Source organism: Falco naumanni, chromosome W (genome assembly GCF_017639655.2).
Source record: "Falco naumanni isolate bFalNau1 chromosome W, bFalNau1.pat, whole genome shotgun sequence".
Classification (NCBI taxonomy): domain Eukaryota; kingdom Metazoa; phylum Chordata; class Aves; order Falconiformes; family Falconidae; genus Falco; species Falco naumanni.
This window is the reverse complement of record NC_054079.1, coordinates 1,535,814-1,556,915: the sequence shown is the minus strand read 5'-3', so window position 1 is coordinate 1,556,915 and position 21,102 is coordinate 1,535,814. Positions and strand designations below refer to the sequence as shown.

Below are 21,102 nucleotides of genomic sequence, written 5' to 3'. Positions count from 1 at the left end.
TCTTGCTCAGTAAGTTCTGGAAATACTCCATACCAGCAGTCACTAGTCAAAACTTTGTGCCACCAGCAGCTAAATAGCTAGCCAGTGTGGCGAGCTGCAGCAGCTCCCAGGGCAGAGCAGCATCAACATCTTCCCACAAGGAATTCAGAGAGCAACAATGACAACAGATTATGGATTTTACAGATGCTGCATAGATACTAATGCTATTTCAGCTTTTACAAAAAGCATATTCTACTAGGGCAAAATTCTTACTGAGTGACGTACAGGCTTTTACAACTAGCTTTTGCTAGAACAAGTATTTCTTTACAGGTTGATATGAAGAGTAATTATCATTTTGACCGTGCCTTTCAAGCAGCCTGTTCTGGTGGTTATTTGGCTGATGGTGCTGATGAGATTCACGCTCACCCTGCCATGGGGGAAGGAGCTTTTCACACCGGCAGGGCAGCTGCTGCTTTCACCACACGCTCACAGCAGAAGGAAGAGCCTAGGGAAGAGGCGCAGGAACGCAGTCCCTCTGGACAGGTGGCCGGCGGTCATGCTCGCTCTTTCGAGCTGCTGGCAAGGGTCAGCCCCCAGCATGTAACCCAGAAGCAGTAAAAGGTGGTAAAACTGCCACAGAAGCAAGAGGATTTGCTGCAGCAGTTCGGCACTTGAAGTACATAATGATGTTTTAAACAACCATTGCCAGGGGACTTCCTGAACAGAAATATTCTTGCTGGGGTTTGGTAGCATTTTACGAGGCTGAATGATGAGCAAAGGGATGCTTGTGGACTGACCTAGTGAGATTGCAGCATCCTGCTGGAAGTCGCCGACGCGAGTGAACAGCGCTGGCTGCCCGCAGACGCAGCTGGCAGAGGCCAGAGCAAACAACCTAGCCTCTGTGGAAGTTTTCCAACAGGAAATTTGGCCACAGTCTTCCCAAGACTTATTTTCTCTGGCAGGAACAGCAAACCTTCAAAAGTGGTTCCACAGCGCAAGCAAACACAAGGCTCCAGCTAAGCGTGCGCTCCTACAGTTACGCAGATGCGATGTTGATGTGTGGCTTCTACCGACTGACGTCTTCCATTAGTTCAGTCATTCCTTTTCATAGGAAGCTCCAGGCTGAATATTTTCACGTAATATTAAGAAAAAATTAAGGGAGTGCAGTATAGCATTTAAATTGCAGACTGCTACTTTTATGCCTTTTCAAAATCTGTTTAACTACCCTGAATGACATGAATGATGCCATCATGTCATGCAATTTGGTCCCGGCGGCACTAGTACACTGTGTTAAGCAAGTCACCAAACCAGCCTTTGTTAGTTGCCTTATGCAGCAGATCTGGAAGGTCACCAATGAGAATTTAGATGTTGTCACCAAAAAATAATCGCCCCATTACCTAGCCCCTTAGCCTTGCTACCTTGCCAGCACGAGCACCTGCACGGTCACAAAATGACCTTATCAGGGAACTGATACTGCTAGGAAAATAATGTCTGTAATTTCCATGCACAAGTGGGGATGCTCCCAGGATCCCAAGGCTTTCCAGCCTTCATCTGGTGAGGGAGAGGCAGGCAACGTGCCCCTTCCCATCAAGGCTGCGGCAGGAGCAAGAATCCCTTCAGGGAGGTCAGCCAGCCATCAGACGTCTCAAATGGTGCACATGAAACATTTTTAATGCCGCCTTCAGAGCAGAGAACTAGCCAGAAGACAGCCCACCGCACCGGGGCGGTGGTTCCATGAGACACGAAACCAAAGCCACCACGGTGAAGTCCAGCCACACTCTCCTGGTTTGGACTAGCTCACAAAGCATCGATGGGACAACACGGAAATTCAAGACTTCATACTGGCTCAAATGTGGACCCACGTCACGTTGATTAGCTACGACATCATGATGTCCTTCTATGAGACAATGACCTGCCTAGTGGATGATGGAAAGGCAGTGAGTGGTGCCTACCTGGACCTTAGTACAGCCTTGGACAGAGTCTCCTACAGCATTCTCCTGGGGAAACTGCCTGCTCATGGCTGGGACGGGTGTGCTCCGCGCTGGGTTAAAAGCTGCCTGGATGGCTTGAGGAGCGGTGGTGAACGGAGCTACATCCCGTGGTGGCCACTCACATGTGGTGTCCTCTGGGCTCTCCGTGCTGGGGCCAGCCCTGGGTAACGTTGTTATCAACGATCTGGACAAGGAGATAAGAGTGCGCCCTCAGTTTGCAGATGACACCAAGCTGGGGGTGAGGGAAGAGTGTTAACGTGCTACAGGGCAGGAGGCTCTGCCGAGGGATCGGGGCAGGCTGGGCTGATGGGCCAAGGCCGATCGTACACGGCTGAACAGGGCTCACTGCCTGGTCCTGCACGTGGGTGACACCAGTCCCTCAGGGCTGGGCCCCCTGCTGCAGGAGGCTGGATACTAGGATATTTTTTTTTTTTCTTCTTCATTTCTTCACGGAAAGGGTGGTCAAGCATTGCCACAGGCTGCCCAGGGAGGTGGTGGAGTCACCATCCCTGGGGAATTTAAAAAAAACCACGCAGATACGGCGCCTGGGGACATGGTTTGGTGTGGGCTTGGTAGTCCTGGGCTAACGGTCGGATCTTTTGATCTTAAAGGTCTTTTGCAACCTCAGTGATTCTGTGATTCAACGTGTCCTCTCAGAACTGGCACAGCCACAGCACAAAGCAGGCGGGCAGCCGCGGGCAGCAGCGTGTGCTTGGCCTCGTCGGACAAAAATGCCTACGTGCGTGCCTAGATACCAACAGTGGATCATTTTGCACTGCCAAGTGATCTAGTAAGATCTCACCAAGAGCCAAATCAGTTAATACACAAGCATTACTTGTTTATAGTCAATCCATTGTACGGTTTTGGCAAACACACCAGGATAACATAAACAAGTAAATCAAGTCAGACACAGCAGCACAAAAACGTAGGGTTTATTTTCACGTTTTGTAATACTAACATAACTGACTGCTTCACATGAGCTCTCACTGTAGCATTTGGAAAGTTAAATTCTGAACAAAACTCAAGAGCGATAAGCTCTTTGACAGCGTTACCAGGCTTTGAGATGAGATACTCTCAGTTTACAACAGGGGATAGCTAAGTGGAGATGCCACTCTGAGATATTGCTTCATATTGGAAGACCAGGAAAGCGACAAGCCAGCCACAGGCTCCTAGGTTTGCAGTGTGCTCCTCCAGCTGCACTAGATGGCAATGAATAATGGAATTGAAAGTTGCTACTTCCAAAAATGCTCCCAGTTGATTTTTTTTTCTTAAAGACATGAGTCCTCCTGCACAAGGTCTGATATTTCCTAATAACATTACAATTTTAATTTCATTCAAAAGGTACAGTTCAATATGTTCATCTGCTCGTATTCGTTCTCAGTTACTCTAATCTCCTCATTTGCGTAGATGTTTTATCCCTATGTGTTGTAAGAATTCAAAGAATTCAGATGTGCTATAGGAAACAGAAAATGTAAAAAAAACCCCTATTTTTAAAACTACATGCTAGAAATGCAAGGAAGATGAAACCATCAGAATGTCACTAATAAGGCAACACAAGAAAATATTAAAGTACAAAATACTGCATTTTATTGACATTTCAGTGAGATTGTTTAGTATAGCTCAATGCTGTTAGTCCCCTGATATCAAAATCATTATAAAACAAATTGTGGCATATCCTAATGCTTTAAAAAAATGCAGCACATTTCCTTAATGCCTATAAAATCAAGAGCTAGAAATATGACCATTAAATAAATCCTGTAACAAAATCTTAACATTTTAAAGGAATTAATCCATTCACTATGTTTCCATGTTCCTGTTTACCTTGTACGCTCGAGGCGCACGTAACACATTGACAGACATTTGGCTTTTTTTTTTTTTTTCCATGTGAAGCACTGTAATTAGAGATGAAGACACATTTCTTCATTAGTGGATTACTGTTTCACATAAAGCCAAGTACAGAAAAATTTCCGTATTTCCTTTGGTCTGACAATGACTGTTTGGTTTCTATGCTTCCACAGTTTTGATAGTTCATCCCGCTAAATGACCTACAGAACTATGGATAAGGATTTTATTTTCAGTTTATCCAAATATAAATCCAAGACGTTCCAAGACTATTAGGTAGCACAAACTCCATAAAACTGCTGAATGTCATCACACAAAATGCATTTGCTATACAGAATAAAATAAAAGAGGGGAAGGTTTGCAATTTATTTTTTTTTGTATTAACGGAAAGCTGTTGTTCTGTGACTTAAGATACCAGGAAATGCAAATCCTCTGTCTCTCCTAAGCAGCAGACATGCTGCAGCCTTGACCCAACTCCTATATGGTACAGCAACATTTATCAGCACAAGTGCTCCAAAATTTTATTCAGAAACCCAACATGCTGAACACCAGTAGTTAATTCATTTGCATCTTAAAAAAAGACTGCAGACAGTACTAGTTACAATGGTATCAAAGAAGAGGAAATTAAAATAAGGTTTACACAATTCACTTGAAGAATAACAATCACTGATTTTTTGCCATACAAAGTGCTATTTTTAAAAATTAAATTTATGCGCTTTTTTTTTTTAATTTATGTGAAAAAGTACATTTGTGACACTAAGTGGAAAGAGTGTGTTTAACAACTACGTTTTATAGCGGCATAAATAAATATGGCAAATAAGGATCATTCCTGACTGGTTCGATATGAGGAACAATCTATAGTTGTGAAGGAAATTAAGTAAGTGTACAGAGGAGGAAATTAAAGCCAGAAGGTAAGCGTGTCCGAAAAGGACAATATGCTTATGCAATATCGGGGATCAGATTGACTATCAGCATCTGGAAACAGCAAGAGACTATCTTACACAGTAAAAAAAGCCATCACAAATTCTCTCTCTCCTTCAAAATAACAAAACAGACAAAGACAAGCTCTTTTTCAGACTTCTGTGGATAGATAATTTTAACATAGGAGATACAAATCGGTTAAAATACTGCTAAGAATAGCACAAACAAGAAACAGTACTTCACTTACCACTTAATACAAGTTTCTACAGAAAAAAAAAAAAATAAAAATCAAACATCCAGATCTTGCTGTATTCGAAGTATCTATATACATTTGGCAGTCCAAAAGTTACTTGTCTGGGATTTAATTTAAGCACCTTCCTTACACAGTGTCCTTTACTACAAAACAGCCTAACATACATTCATAACCCTAGAACTATTTTTATAATTAGCATATTTTAAAGCATTATGTCAAGACGGGTGCATCCAAAGTTGTTCTTGTCTTTTAAAGATATGCACTCTGCGTTAGTTCCAGTTAACAGCTCTGCCACTACTGTCCATACATAATGCAGCAACTTGTTTTACAGGTCATTTTTAAAAATGATTTCACTTTTACAAAATACTTTGGGGGGGGGGGAGAAAAAAAAAAAAAAAAAGAGGAAATTTGCACTTCAGTTTCTCGTTGTTGAAAACGTGCTACTTCATGAGATAACTACTACGTTCTCACCCCTCTGCCCTGCAAAGGAACTGCTTAGCTTTAGGGATTGTATCCCCAGCAGCCCAAGGCCTGAACGTACGTCGTAGCCAACACTTCACCCACCTACAGTGCGACTTCTGAAGATCTCCAGGTTCTTTGCTTTACAGCTGCTTAAGCCTCACAACACCCCTGTGAGGTAGGTAAAGTAATATCCCCAACTGACAGACCCAAGACTTCTGTGTGTGTGGCACAATCACACGGGAAGCGTTCACCGACCGACAAGAGCAGCCTCCGAGCCTGCAGCCTCGAAGAAAATAGTGTTCACGCTCCTGTGGTGCTTCAGGGAACTAGACTGGCATTTTCCTTTGGGCCTGCGGTGGAGAAGATTAAAGCAAAGTGCTAGGCAGATTGCTGCTCTGCCACCTCAGGCAGGTTGTCTTGGAGTGTTTGTAGAGGTGGCTGGACTGGCTGAACCGCTTGCCACACTTCAGGCAGGCGTAAGGCTTCTCTCCCGTGTGCACACGGATGTGTTTCTTGCAGTCCGTCAAGGTCAAAAACGTCTTGCAGCAGATCTTGCACGCATACTTGCGTGCACCTTCTACAACCAAGACATTATGCTCAGATAAGGCCTTCTTGCATTTTGAAAGGACATCTGCGGACGCCCTTGTCAGCTGTGGCGGACCAGGTTGTGATGGATGCCCGTTTTCAAAAGAAGTGGTCCCATTCATAATCAGCTGGGAACTGGATGAGTTATCTTGCAGCTGGGAGCTCCTGACTGAAGTGACCACAGGCATTTTGGGGGCTATGCGGCGGTACCCAGGAAAGCTGCTAGCTCCACCTCTGACTGAGCCCATCATTGCCCTTGACAAGGAGTGCAAGCCCAAGCCTGACCGCGGAAAATCCATGCCGAACTGTTCTGCTGCTCGGTACCCAGATGTTTGTACACAGGGGAGCCCCATCACATCCTGCATTGGTCTAACAAAATGAGAGTCTGCAGGTTCACTAAATGGGTTCTCAACATGGGAGACTGTGGCAGATGAATGGCCGCCAGCGGGCCCCGACTCTGGACTCATCAGATAAGAGGCATCACTGTCCATTCTGCAGTCACTGGTGGTATTTGGAATGTTATCATCACTGTTTTGACTAGCGCTGAAGCCACCACCTCTGCTTTTATTTAGAAAATTAGAGATACTGAAAGTAGACTTGTGTTCCAGGTTATTTGACACCTCCATAATATGGATGTCTCCCACCCTATCAGTACTGGATTGCGGGTCAGAAAAGCTACGATCACTGCTCTCGGGACTCAGTTCTATCTTCTCTGCACTCACTACTCCTCCCTCCACTTCAACAGACTCGCTGCCCTCTGCTTGGGAAGTGACATCGCTCACCTCGTCTTGAGGCTCTGGGGAACTCAAAGGTTCAGACTTCACCACCACCCTCATGTGCTCTTTTTCATTCAGACTGACCTCTGGGTTCTCACATGGGAAGTTGTTCTTCTCAGAAGCAGCCTCCTGGTCAAAGCTGGTTTCTACCTGTGTTGCCTGGGATGCCATGGACATCTGTGCAGTGTTGCCTCCGCTGTTGTCAGACTGGCTGGGCACTTGAGCATCTTCCTGAGCACTGAAAGACTGATCAAACATAATAGTATTATCCTCCTGGTTATCAGCAACAGCATCGGCCTTAGAGTTGTCCACAATCTTCAGTGAATCTGGTGAGAAGAAATCTTCCCGTGAATGAACTACTGACTGCCCACTCTCTGCAGTCACGTCAGAAACAGACTCGTCCATGGCAGGCCTGATGCGCTGTCTGGCCCGATCTTCAGAAGACTGTTTACGTTTGTGGAGACGACGGATAGGAAAAGTAGTGCGCTGCTCAATGTTACTTCTCATCGAGGAGCTCATAGTATTTGGCTGCTCCTCTGCACTCTGAGTGGAATTTAAAGCAGAGCTCACAATGCTCAGTCCAAGCTGCTGGAGCATGAAAGACCTCTGCATGCGTGCATTTTGCTCTTGAACTCGATCACTCGGTGGAGACATTGGCAGCGTCCTGGTAGTAAGGTAGTGTTTGCATGCTTTCACAACAGAGTTCAAATGTAAGTGAGAAGCAGCCAGCAAGACGTCCATAACGTTGCTCTCCCCAAGCATTAGTGTGGAAGTATACATCATGTCTATCAGAGCAGCAAAAGCTTCTGCTGTCACCACTTCGCTGTCCAGCTGAATCATGTTCATAGTCTGATCTCCTTCTGCTACAGTAAACAGAGCTCGGAAATGCGTGCTACATGCTGCCAAAACAGAGCGATGGGCTTTGAAATGCCTGTTGCCCACCACAATGACACAGTCGCAAAGCTGGCCATGAAGCCTCTGGTAGTTGAGCTGCTGAAAGATTTGCTCAAAATGTCCTGGAAAATCCATGATCCTATAAAACAAAAGAGAAGAAACTATAATACTAAAAACGGCTGAAGCACCATTCAGACCACAAGAAAACCAGGTTTAAAAATGAAAGATGACAGCTGAAAGACAGATAAAACAATAACTGATCTTAATTTACCACTGCCACATTGGTACTGTATCAAAGCTGACAATCTTGTGGAGGACGACAAGGAAGAAAATACAGGTTCTGCCATGGAGCTGACCTAGCGCAACAGTCACATCAGCATCAGATGTGTCACAGGGAGCTCTGCTGTAAACTGAATAACGCAGGTCATTTCACCTGTCCAAACTAAACCACACTCTTTAGTAAAACATTTAATCCTGTGGGTGTTTTTTTTTTTTTTTAAAAATTGTGAATAATTTACTGCAGCCTTTGCTAAATGGCTCACGTTATTAGATAACCCCCCCCTGAAAAGTCTGAACTTTAATTCTCATCTCACGTAATCCAATTTCACCTTCTGCAAAAGAATTTCTGCACACTTTCTCAGCTACTGTGCAGAACTGTCATTCAAGTACCTGCTTTCAACACAGACACCCAGAAAAGAAGAGTTAATGGAAAAGAAGGGAGACACTTCTGCACTGGAACGAACGGTCAGCTCTTAACGCAAACTGCCACTAGCTATCTAAAGTGCAATACAATTTTCTTATTGACTATGGTTTATCAGCTAGGATACACTAAAAGTCCTCAGTTTTTCCCACAAAATAAACCCCATTTCTTATTTTATTTTGTAGTGAGACAGAAAAGTCTGTCAACGTTAAAAGCCGTCTCCATATCTTTATTTTGAAGAAGTTTCTTACAAACCTTCTTGGTCTGTGCAAAGTCACAAGCTATGTGAATAATCTGCATACAAGGTTTCCCATAGTCATGCTGGACCAGGAAAGAATGGTTCGCTCAGAAATAACATTTTCTTTCAAACTCTTCCCACGTGTTTCACTTTACACACCAGCTTTGCTCAGAAGGTATGCTCAGGCCAGAGACCACGGCTGCCAAGCACGCACATTCATTCAGAGGAAAGCAGGTACAGCTGTTGATGTAGATTGTTCATTACTTTGGAATTTTGTTCACCTGGAGGGCTGTCGATTAACTATTTACTTGGAAGGATCAGCAGAAAAAGCAAAACCCCAGCTATCGAGATGGCAGGGATGGAGGAGCAGCAGCAGCATGTGGCCACTAAGGCTCCCTCAGCCTGCAGGAACTCAAGGCTCTGTACTCTGCTGCGCTGCAAGGCAAAAAAAAGGCAGGGAGGGAGGGAGGCAAGGCGTGCTGGTAAGGGCCAAAAAGCCAAGCAATACACACGAGATCACAATGGATTTACACATTTCCGCATATGCAAGCTGGCAGCTGCAGAATTAGAGAGATCCCTTGGCTTCTGGCAGCAACTCCGCTCAAAGGAGGGAAGTAACTCTGCAATCTTCCCCCGCCTCGCATTATCACCACTAGCACGTCAAGTGCTAGGAAAGCAGGACAGTTCTTGATCCTCTGTTACGAAGAAGACACTTCTTTGGAACTTGTTCAGGAGTTATTCTGCAAGCAGCACGAGGTTAGGTTTTTGCATTTGGAAATGAAGTAAACCCATGCGGCGTGTGCCCTCACTACCTGTGTGTCCTGGTTTCAGCTGGGATGGAGTTAATTTTCTTCTTAGTAGTTAGTACAGTGCTGTGTTTTGGCTCTGATGTGAGAACAGCATTGACAGGACACTGATGGTTTTGGTTGTTGCTGGGTGATGTTTATACTAAATCAAGGGCTTTTCAGTTTCCTGGGCCCTGCCAGCCAGAGGGCTGGGGGGGCACGGGACATGGGGAGGGGACACAGCCAGCACAGGTGACCCAAGCCAGCCGGAGAGGGATTCCATACCGTGGGACGTCATGCCGAGTATATACACTGGGGGAAGGAGAAGGAAGGGGGGACATTTGGCATTATGGCATTTGTCTCCCCGAGTACCCGTTAGGTGATGGAGCCCGGCTGCCCTGGGATGGCTGAGCCTGCCTGCCCGTGGGGCGTGGGGAAGGAATTCCCTGCTTGCTTGCTTTTGCTTTACCTATCAAATTGTTCTTATCTCAACCCTTGAGTTTTACATTCCTTTCCCATTCTCTTCCCCATCCCTCTGGGTGAGGGGGAGAGAGAGCAAGTGGCTGCGTGGCTGCTGGCCGGGGTTAAACCACGACACTGCACGCCAACCCCACTTGCTCCCTCTCCACGGCCTGTCAGACCGAATCCCCCCCCCCCCCCCCCCCGCCCCAGACCCCAGAAGAAGCTCAGGCTGGGCCTGGGGTGGAGTGACGTTTCCCAGTCACACCATCCACTGGCAGAGAGTGGGACAAGCACGAGCTGAACACATGCTGGGTAACTATCAGAGCAGCAAAAAGCAAAAAAAAAAAAGTAACAGTAAGGTTACAAAGCCAGGCTCCCCCCTTTTCTAGCAGGCCCACAGCTATAACCAGTGCTGGACTTAAAATACTTAACCTCCTCACTCAAAACTTACCAGTGCCTCCAATAGCTATGGAAGGGGTGGCCAGAGCAACACTTCTTGTCATCAACACGTACTTTGCAGCTCTTTGCCGGAAAAAGATTTAACCACCTAGTCCACTGCACAAAGACCCCTGCCCCCTCTCCAAAGGATACAGGCTCGTGAAGAACCAGAGTTTTACCTAAACGCTGAAAAGGCAAAAAATTCTGCTGGCAAAAATCTGTAATTAGTTCCTGTGTATTTTAAAAAGACGAAATAAATAAATAAATTACAGTTTATGCCTTCCAGCAATGGTGAGGGTTCCGGCTTACCAGCAGCATCAAAAATCCTGTAATTTGGCAGCACTAAGGCTATGATGCCTGAAATAAGCACCATAAATAGATTAAATACATCTTCCTTATCTCTATATAGTTATGTAATAAAACAGAAGAATTTGAGCTTGCCACTTTTTTTAAAAAGAACAAATAACAATACAGATAACAGGTGATTTTATTTATCTTTCAATACCAATGTGTATTTGACATGAAAAATAAGATGACATTTTCAAACAAAAATATGTTAAGCGAGACAAAACCTTGGAACTGCGGAGTTGTTATTTCTATGCATTTTCTCCAAGAGAAACGCAACACAAGGGAAAGTGAGGAAATGCTTCTTGGTGTCGTAGGAGAAGGGAGGCACAAACTGAAACTCGGTGACCTCAGGCAGGCAGGCAGACAAAAGGAAGACGGGGAACCTGTGACAACAGCCACAAGTCCTGGCAGGAAGCATCTGGAATGTGGCAGAGGCCAGGGCTGTTTTGTGAACAGTGCTGCCACATCGCTGTCTGACTTCTCAGCTCCGGCACACCTGGTTAAAAATACTCCTGGCCTCCTTCGTTCCAGCAAGCACCGTGCAGGGATGACCTCCTCTGCGAGGAAAGCTTCCTCTCAGCCGGCCGTTTCTGGAAAGTTGAGAGGAGACTGCCGAACAATTCTTTCGCTCACCCCTGAGATGGGCCAGGTGTTATGTGAGTGATAACACTTTGTCCTTGGCTTCACAGGAAAGGGACTAAGCCGCAGCATCTAGGGGGAATGTGGAGACAGGAGGAGGAGGAGATGGGGGATAGGGGCAACAGTTGCCAGAGCAACAAAGAAACTCTTGCTCCGTTCACAGTACCATCACTATAGCATCAGTGCGCTCTTGTGGGGCCTGGATGCTGGTCAACTTTCTTTTCACTTCATTCTCAAGACAAGATCAACAGCTCCAAAGAACCATTTCACACTTGCACGGCTACCCGTAGAGCAGATCTGCACAGCATACAATGCTACAGCCCGCTGGCAGACACCCCAGAAAATGCCAGGCACCCACCACACCAGGAGAGGCAAGGGATCTCCTTTCCCTAAGGAGCAGAACTGGCAGACACCGTGGTACTACTTTCCAAAACGTGTCAGTGCTGAACCATTAGCACCACCAGCTAAAAGGCAGGTCAGTAAATCTCCATCCTGCGGAAAAAAGCACAGGGCCCAGCAGAGACCGTTCCAGCTTCAAGGGTTGTCAAGAAGCAAGCTGTTCACGAGCACCCCAGCAGTTCCCAGTCTGTGCGCTGCTTTAGGTCATTCTAGGAAATGCACCGTAAAGGATTATCAAATACTCGAGAGCTCGCTCATGCCTTGCCCCTATCGAGCCAATCCCAGGAGGTGGTAATACAAAGGTATTACAAAATGCTTTGTAACAAAGCCTTTGAACCAATGCCCAGAGAAGACTGGAGGTGGAAAATGCTGAACATGAGGACAGGATCTCACATCAGCAAGAAGATTGAGCCAGACTCCTAGAAAGGAAGCTAGGTTACAGGGATGGTCCGATGTCTTCTTGCCCACGCAGCAATGTGTACCCGAACCCGAGAAAACAGCCAAACCTCATTCTTTTGAGCAATGATTAGGGACTTCAGAACTCAAAGAGTACTGGCTTACAGTCACCAAAAGCGAGTGCATCCTTCATGCACCTGAAACAAGACAAACCCCACTTTTGCTTCAAATAACATTAATTTGGCTTGGTATTTAACTTTTACTACACTATAAAGGCTGAAGTCCTTGAACCAGAATCAACAAACGGACCGCAGAGTGGAGCTGAGATCTTGCACAAGATCAATTAAAAGTTATAAAACTAGGCTGAGCGGTATATACTACATTATATCCACAGACCACATTCGGTGAGATATCAGCTGCTTCAGGTTACTAAATACATGCAACGCACCTAAGTCAGTATCAAAATAAAGGGGTGGCGTATTTCTGGAGATGCAGATTCAGTCTGTCTTTCCCTCCTGCTTCAGTGATAGCCCGTCTTTCAGCAAGAGCTGGCCATAAAGACTCCGCTGAACCACCTGTGGGCCGCACATCCCCATCACTCCCCTTTCAAACAACCCAACACCTCCAGCACATGACGGGTGACATCCCATCTCACGGGTGTGTGAAAGCCCATTCAGATGAAAGACAAGAGATGCTCCCAGCTGAGCAGTGAGTGGTTTCAGCGGCCAGCGTGCAGCTTTTGTGAGGCTCACAACCAGCTCCAGTTCACATCCTGGGGACCCAGGGAATGTTAGATGAAACCTTCTGCTGAATCAGACCCAGTCAGTGCGACTCAGGGGAGGCATCAGTGGTACAAACGGCAGACACTGAGTCCCAGCAGCCTTTTGGAGAGCAGCAGGAGAGGGAACAGCTTAGTTTTATAATCAAATTACCACAAACGAAAAGGAACTACACCAAATTGTTTAGTGGCAAGTAGTTTTCCTACAAATACAATTAGTCATGAGCCAGGAAAATTTTAAGGGCAAGCAATGAAAAACCATCTACGAAATACTGACTGGAAAACAACTGTTGTGCCTCTTCTTGGACTAAGGCTTAAGAAATTAAATCAGCAAGGTCAGAACCAAAGAAACACTCCTCCACGTAACACAGTAAAGCGACAAAACTCTTCGCCATGGGCAAGTACACGTGAATACATAGAGTCACTGAAGAAAAATTAATTGAGAGCTATTAAATATTCAGACACCACCTCTACCTGGGAAGGCACTAAACCACCAGTCACCGGAGGCATGGTTTTATATACACGAGGTTTACCTGAGAGGCTTTCTATTTGACAGTTTGCTTTGGTAATTTCAGTAGAGTTTGACAAAGGAACAACAGATTTTTTTTAATGTAACATTAATTGGCTAGAAAACAAGTAAAGCAGCGTTTTCTCCCTAGCATTTGGATTACATGCTTAAAAAGGTAATTAAACTTTGATAAAAAGCTGCTCAATAGATACTGAAACCGCTAGTGGAAATCATATCACAGCAAATCAAACAGCCCATGAGAGGTGAGGCTGCTGCTGCTGCTAAATATCCCCAGGTCCCAGCGGGAGAAGACAGCAGGAGAGCAGGAGAAGACGCATCCCCAGCAGGCACAAATGCACAGAGCACATGTACACACTCCAAGAGACACTCGCACTCACACATGGGCAGAACCAGAGGCCTCGTTCAGCTTCCCTCTCTGCCCGGGCAGGGTGGAAGTCCACCAGTGCGAACATCCATACAGGCATACGAGGTAGACCCCCTCCGGCAGTTGGCCCTCCCAGTAGCTGCCCGCTGGGCCCCAGTCTCCCCATCCCTAGCCTGCAGGCAGGCAACAACCTGGCTCCAGTTGCTGGTACGGACTGTCACAAGTCCACAGAGCCAGCCAAGACTCCTCTGGCCCCACAACTGACCGCACCATGGTGCTGTCCCTGTAGACACAGGCACTCTCACACCCAGTGCTGCCCTTAGGGATCCATGGACACCCCCCCCTTTGCTCCCAGGCCACTTCACCAGCTCATCCAGGTTGAGCTTCACTGGCCATCAGACACCCGCACAGCTGCACTAGCTCCAGTCAATACCCCACGGACAAAGGGACCCTCTGCCTTGTGGCTGTGCTCGTATCAGGCAGAGAGACCTCACCCAGGACACAACCAGGAAGGAATTTGGTAAGGAGCAGGACAGACAGCACTGACCAGGTGCAGGACATGGCCAGGCAAGTGCACTGACGAGCCAACTGCCTACATGCAACGCGACCTGCCCTTTTTATTCCTTTACCCCTCTCTATTTCCACACCTGTTCCTCCCCAAATCCCTTAACTCCTCTTTTCCCTCACTTTTGGTTTCACCCCTAACCATCCTGCGGGATCCCAGCCTGGCATTCCCCGCAGCCCATCTGTCCCGACAGCAGGCAGTATCTCCCTTAGCACAACAGGACACCGGGCAGAGGCTGTGCTGGGACTGCCCTGGCAGGGGCTTGAACAACGCGCTCCTTTTCTCCCTTTCTCAGGGGGGGTTCCCACCTGTGCCAGTGCTCCTCTGGGCTAGCAGAGATGGGCCTGTGACGGGCTAGCTCCAGGAATGGGCTTACAAGCAGCCCCACGGGGCTCCTACTCCTGTCCTTGTGTTTTCAAGCTCCTTTGGGGCTGTGCAGAGGAGCTAGAGCCCCGTAACCAAACATTCCTGGTGGCACATTCCTCATGTATGCAGATGGAGATAGGGCTTAGATTTCTTAAACTAAGCTTTCCATGTTAAGAAAGCATCAGGATTAAAAATACCTAATGGGGAAGATGATGTGCAAGCATTCTCAAATTCTAGGAAAAAAAAAAAAGACCTACGCTTTACAATCACACAGCCGGTTCATTAATTTTCCATTAGATATTAACCTCTGGGTCTGTCTGTCAACTCCAACCAATTTTACAAAGTGGAGACTAGGTGCTGAATTCCCTTCTTTTTTTTGCGGAAGTTGGTGTCTGGTTACAGAAGCAGCCAAATTTATAAGGACTGCTTTTCAGCGAGTCATGCTTAATTCCCTTATTCTCTTAAACAACACAAAACACCCAAAACCAAATTCAGCCAGCTGGCCAGTTTGCACACACAGCCCAGGCAGGCAGGTAGGAGACACAAGGGACAGCTGGTAACAAAACCACGTGGCAGGAGAGAAGGGACACTATTGATTTCTCCAGCAGAATTCCAGGTTTTATTAGCACATATTTCTACTACTTTTAATAGTAATTGTTTCTTCCTATGATTTCTTTTTATTTCTTGAATGATGAGCACTGACAGTACTATGCAGACTTACAGTCCCTTTTCCCAGCAAATCCCCCTGCTCTAATACTTAAGCTGCAGCAAGAGGAGACACGGCAAGTATTTAAGTACACCTGCACTGAAACTACTGCAGAATCAAAAACTTTTTCTCTCATTTCTTTAAAAAAAGTTAAACTCACTATAAAACGGTGTGAAAAACAGCAACTCTGTACAATTCTCTATTTAAGTGTTTTTTACTATGTCCCATACTAAAGGGCACAGTTTAGATTACACTGCAATCCTGAGACACTGTCAAGAAGTCAAACAAACAAAAAATTCAAAGAGAACCTCAAGTTGCTCCCTAAAGAAGCTTTTAAAAGTCTGTGGAGCAATTCATTTTGTGTGATTAAACCCAACAATAAAAGCTGCCTCAGATATACCATTCAGCAGAATGGTATCAGAAGAAATCTTACATACAAACACAGTACTGCAGACTTTGGACTAGGCATTTGGGTTTTCCTTATCAGATAAATGAAGGGCAATTTATTACTTGCACCTCGAACCTCATTTCCAACAACCTGTATTTAAACGCATTCGATATTGTAGGTACTAAGCCTGCAAGAATCCTTGGCATATAGTCAAAACCTGAGAGTACGCCAATATAATATTAGTAACTGCTTGCCTCTTCGCTTAAATTACATTTTACAAAATGTTACAATATACTTGTACTGTGTTTAACCATTGTGCTTGGAATAAAAAAAATCTTTTAAAAAGCTCCGCTGAAGACTGAAATAACAAACATAAATCTAGATAGGAGTCAGCGATACAAATGTTCCTTTAGAAAACTTTCTATCGGTTCTATGCGTTTTTTTAACAAGTCAGCGGGACAGTGGGAGAGTAGAGGAAGGAAGAAATGTAAATCTTCACTTTCTTTGACACCTCCAGCAAGTTTTGTCACTTTGAAACACGCAGTGTGTGCATTCTCTGCTCTAAGAGTGTTTTCAAGCCAAACATATGGTGGAATTTTAGTTAACAGTCAAAACGATTTCTGGATTTGCCCCATACAACTGAAGTAGGCTTCAGTGTTACACTGCTTTCATGCATGTGACAATGTTGAGTGCCAGCCATGAAAGGCATTTTTTGTGTGCGTCTGACGAGACACATCTGCAACTAGTGACTTTCTTGACTGACACTGAGCTTACAGTATCTCGTTTTAGGCATTTCCTTAGCCAGGTTTTATATATAGTTTAACTCACACAGTTTATCTCTCTATTTATTGTCAGGGACAACGAGTTACAACTCATGTAAGAATCAGAAAGGATAAACTGCACTGCAAATGCCGCTGCAAGTTGCATCAGCCCTCCAGGGAACAGCAAGAGACTAGCACATGGCTTAGTATTTTCTCATCATCCGAATGGTACTGTAAATAGACAGTCAAACTCATGGCAACACTAACTCATTAACAAAGAGTAACAGCACAGCTTGCCAGTTGCAAAGAGCATCTTTGAAAGGAGCAACAAAAAGCTTCCTAAAAAAACCGACGAGTTTTCTTGGACACCTAGTTACGTGAAGAAAGGGACACCACCTGTGACAGGGCATCCTCCTGCTTCCTGACATTTCCACTCACCTCCTCCCAGCCCTGTGACGCATCTCTCTGCATCCAGATCCCACAGCACAGTGTGATACTTTGGAGAAGACACACAGGAGGAGAGTGAAACACCCCACTCCTGCATTTTGATGTGCCATCTCAGCTTGTCACCAGGGGGGCTGTTTCTCTGTTGTAGTTCCACTATTTAACACATCTGTAATGCTGTATATTCAGAACAGACTGAACACTTGTTCCCTTTTAATTCCTGGCGAATTCCCTTCACCAATTGGACTTCAGGGTCAGTACCATAGCTTTCACAGGCATCGGTCTCTCTTAAAAAGGGCTGACATGCTTTTCTGGTCAACTTACAAAAAAGCAGTGTTTTCTAGGTATCATTAAGAAACAGTTCATGGATTCTGTCCTTGACCTTAGGAAGTTAAAAACCTGCGTCTAATATGAGACAATTCCCAAGAGCAACACAGGTTTTTAGGCATCGCACAGTGAAACACCTAAGAAAGCTGTTTAGGCAATATCCCTATTTGATTTATTTACAAAGGGAAAAGCAGAGAATGCTGCTTCACAGAACTGGCAGTAAAGCCATTTAAGGGTACGGGAAGGTGAACTACCACCACCAAGGACTGATCTAAACTCACAGTTACGTTATCAGTTCAGAAAACCTCTCCTGAGGTTCATGACACCACGTCAGTCTCTGCAACTGTCATCGTCCTTTTGCAAGAATGGCCAGCACTGCAAAGGAAAGACATCTGCCAGCTGCTTCTGCCTGCCATCACCCCCCATTCAAGAATCAAACCACAAACACCACGCAGAACCAAATGTGTGCAGGCAAGGATGCCACAAGAAAGGGCAGCCACAGACAGCTCAGTGCCAGCATGCCGTCTTCTTGCTCAATACAGCGATGATTTCTAAATCTAGCTCTTCAACTTCACTATGTACCAGAGATTCAAGAATTTTAAACAACTCGATCCAGCCATGCTCCTTGGTGACTCCTTTGCCTAAGATTTTAACCCCAATGAAGCTAGGGTTAACTGCGCAATGAGTACATCTATTTTTGCCAGGAAATGTTTTAGATTGAAGTAACAAATATTAGTTTGCCATGACCACAATGGATTCATTAGTATTACACATCTTCAGCCTAAGCAAATAACTCTATCCACACAACTGATTCAGTAGGTGACTACTGCATTTCAAATGAGACCTGTTGAATTATCCGCTTCTGATCTTCCCAACCTCATTTAAAAACCTCATTTTCTAACATTATCCTTTTACCCTCGGAAGGGAAAATATCTACACGAAGGCACCGCACAGTTCTGTTTTGACATTGTGGAGGGCTGATCAGACACCCACCCAGTCACTCTCTCGCTCCCTTTCCCCAGCAAGACAGTGGAGAAAGTAAGATGAAAATCTTCCAGGCTGAGATAAGGACAGGGAGAGCACTCACCAATTACCATCCAAAACACTCTACTTGGGAAAGATTAATTTTATTTATTGCTGATAAATACCAGAGTAGGATAGAAAGAACAACAAAACTAAACGCACCTTCTCCCTCCACCCTTCTTTCTGAGCTCAGCTTCACTCCCAACTCTTTTTATCTCCTCCCCCTGAGCACCACAGTGGGGGTTGCGGTCAGTTTGTAACACTTGATCTCTGTCGCTCCATCCTCCTCACAGTCTTCCCCTGCTCCGGCATGGGGGCCTTCCCATGGGAAAGTGTCCTTCACAAACCTCTCCAGTGCGAGTCCTTCCCACAGGCTGCAGTTCTTCACCAACTGCTCCAGCGTGCGTCCTTTCCATGGGGTGCAGCCCCTCAGGCACAGCCTGCTCCAGTGTGGGTCCCCACGGTTTCACAAGTCCTGCCAGCAAACCTGCTCCAGCCCGGGTTCCTCTCTCCACGGGACCACAGGTCCTGCCAGGAGCCCACTCCAGCGTGGGCTGCCCATGGGTCACAGCCTCCTTTGAGCATCCCTCTGCTCTGGTGGGAGGCCCTCTCCAGCTGCAGGTGGGGATCTGCTCCACTGTGGGCCTCCACGGCCTGAGGGTGGACAGCCTACCTCACACCGTGGGCTTCACCACAGGCTGCTGGAAAATCTCTGCTCCAGTGCCTGGAGCACCTCATGGCCTCCTGCGCAGACCTGAGTGTCTGCAGAGTTGTTCTCCTCGCATATTCTCACTCATCTCTCCGGCTGCAATTTGTTGCACAGGTTCTCCACCCCCTCTCCTTAAATACGTTATCCCAGAGGCACTACCACTGTTGCTGGTGGGCTTTGGGTTGGCCTTGGCCAGCAGTGGATCAGCCTTGGAGCCAACTGGCACTGGCTCCATCGTAAAAGCCATGGGGAAAGCTTCTAGGTGCTTCTCACAGAAGCCATTCCTGTAGCTCCCCTGCTACCAAAACCACACCATGCAAACCCAATACAAGCAGAGACAAGCAGAGAATGAATGTCAAAAACCACCACCTTAATCACTGCTTAAAAGTCACGCTAAAGGATAACAATTTCTGTGATTTGAACGTATCACGCTAAATTAACTAAATTACTGCTGAGTAATTTTTGAAAGATGAAGGAAAAAATGAAGCTGCTTTTTGTCAAGTTCCAAGGTGGTGATTTCCTTCTCCAATTCCACACAGACGCCACTTCAGGTCTACCGTTTCTTTATAACATATGGGTTTACAGCACAGTGCAACACAAGCTCCAGTCTGACCACCGACCCCCGCGGAGTTTGCCTTCACTAGCACAACCATGAGAAAAACTGGAAGCTAGTGAAGTCAACACCACAGAGATAAGACATCCATTCCAGGGCAGCAACCGGCGCACGCGGAACTTTTGTACACCAACAGTACGTGTAACGCCACTCCATCTGTATGCTGTCCTCCACAAAGATGAGCTACGAGTCAGTAATTACACCAAGCGCAAGAAAGTAAACCCCAATTTATAACATGTCATCTGAACATGCTTCTCTGAAAATTCCAGAACATGAAGTTAACAGACAGATAAGAAATGCTGTTGTTCCTGCACAGAATCCTGAATGCATGGGATGCACTGCTCTGAAAAACTGAGTTACGCCTTTTTTTTTTTTTTTTTTTTTGATATTATCACCTGGGATCTCCAACATTACGCCCCTCTCAAGACTGGCATCTCAGCATCTGCGCCCCATCCTTGCATCCCCAGCTGTTAAAACCACATTTCACGTATCTCATTTCTTATCTTATGCGGGCATCGCCGTGAACACAAGGTGGCCCTCCAGGGATTCCCTGCCGAACGCAGCATCTCGCACTCCGCCACGCGGTTTGGCGTGCCGTGACCAGGCCGGGGCCAACGAGTCCCGAGGCAGAGGCCAGGCTCCAGCTCCGTTCCACCGGCTCCTGGTGGAAGGCCCGAGCGACCACCGCCGGGCTCTTCACGGGACGGCCCGGCCCTGCCCGCCGCAAGCCCACGCCTGAACAAGCCCCACTGAAACCTCCAGCGCCCGGCAGGCGGAAACCCCGCGAAGGGAACCGGGGGCCCGGGAGAAGCGCCGCCGCCACCGGTTCGCATGCTGTCCGCCGGCCTCCCCCCCAACACAGCACAGCCGCGCTCCCCGCCCCCGGGCCGATCTCCTGCACGCACCGGGGCGGCGGGCAGCCCGCCTCCACCCTCCCGCGGGGCTCCCAGGTGGCTCAGGGCGGCGCGGCGGAAGCCGGCAAGGGGCAGCGAGGGCTCCCCGCTCCGCCCGGCCCGGCCGCCCACGTCACCCGCCGCGCCCCCCGACCGCCCCCCCGGTGTCTTGCGCCGTCGCCCGCCAGGCCCGGCAGCGGCCCCGCTCACCTGCGGTGCCCGCCCCTCCCCGCTGCCTCTTCTCTCTGGGCGGGAAGGGCCGGGCAGGGCCGGGCGCAGCCGTCGTCCTCGGCCCTACGGCCCCGTCCCCCGCTCCCGCGGCTCCGCCCCCACGGGCCCTACGCTGCTGCGGCGGCCGCGCCGGCGGCCGGAAGTGACGCCATCGCGCAGCGGCCCACCCGGCGCCGCGACCCCGCCCACCCGACCGCCAACCAATCAGCGGTCTCATTACTGATAAGCGACGGCACCGCCCTCCCCCACTCTTCCCTTCACGACTCGGCAGTAACTATAGCCGTGATTGGGCAGCAC

General features: G+C 47.2%; 1 protein-coding gene across 3 annotated transcripts; it reads right to left on the bottom strand.

Annotated features, from left to right (window-relative positions):
• Window positions 1–2,887: 2,887 nt before the first annotated feature.
• LOC121080367 (zinc finger and BTB domain-containing protein 5-like) lies at window positions 2,888–20,864 on the bottom strand. Of its 3 annotated transcripts, none has more exons than XM_040578334.1 (2): window positions 20,785–20,864; window positions 2,888–7,842 (listed from the first exon to the last, which is right to left on the bottom strand). In XM_040578334.1, the coding sequence occupies exon 2, from the start codon at window positions 7,836–7,838 to the stop codon at window positions 5,814–5,816; it is 2,025 nt and encodes a 674-aa protein (XP_040434268.1). In that variant the 5' UTR covers window positions 7,839–7,842; window positions 20,785–20,864; the 3' UTR covers window positions 2,888–5,813. The 3 variants fall into 3 exon arrangements, 2 of the variants coding, with proteins under 2 accessions (XP_040434268.1, XP_040434267.1); XM_040578333.1 differs by lacking the exon at window positions 20,785–20,864 and adding an exon at window positions 7,975–9,536; XR_005825347.1 differs by lacking the exon at window positions 2,888–7,842 and adding an exon at window positions 9,949–11,385.
• Between the last annotated feature and the right edge of the window lie 238 nt (window positions 20,865–21,102).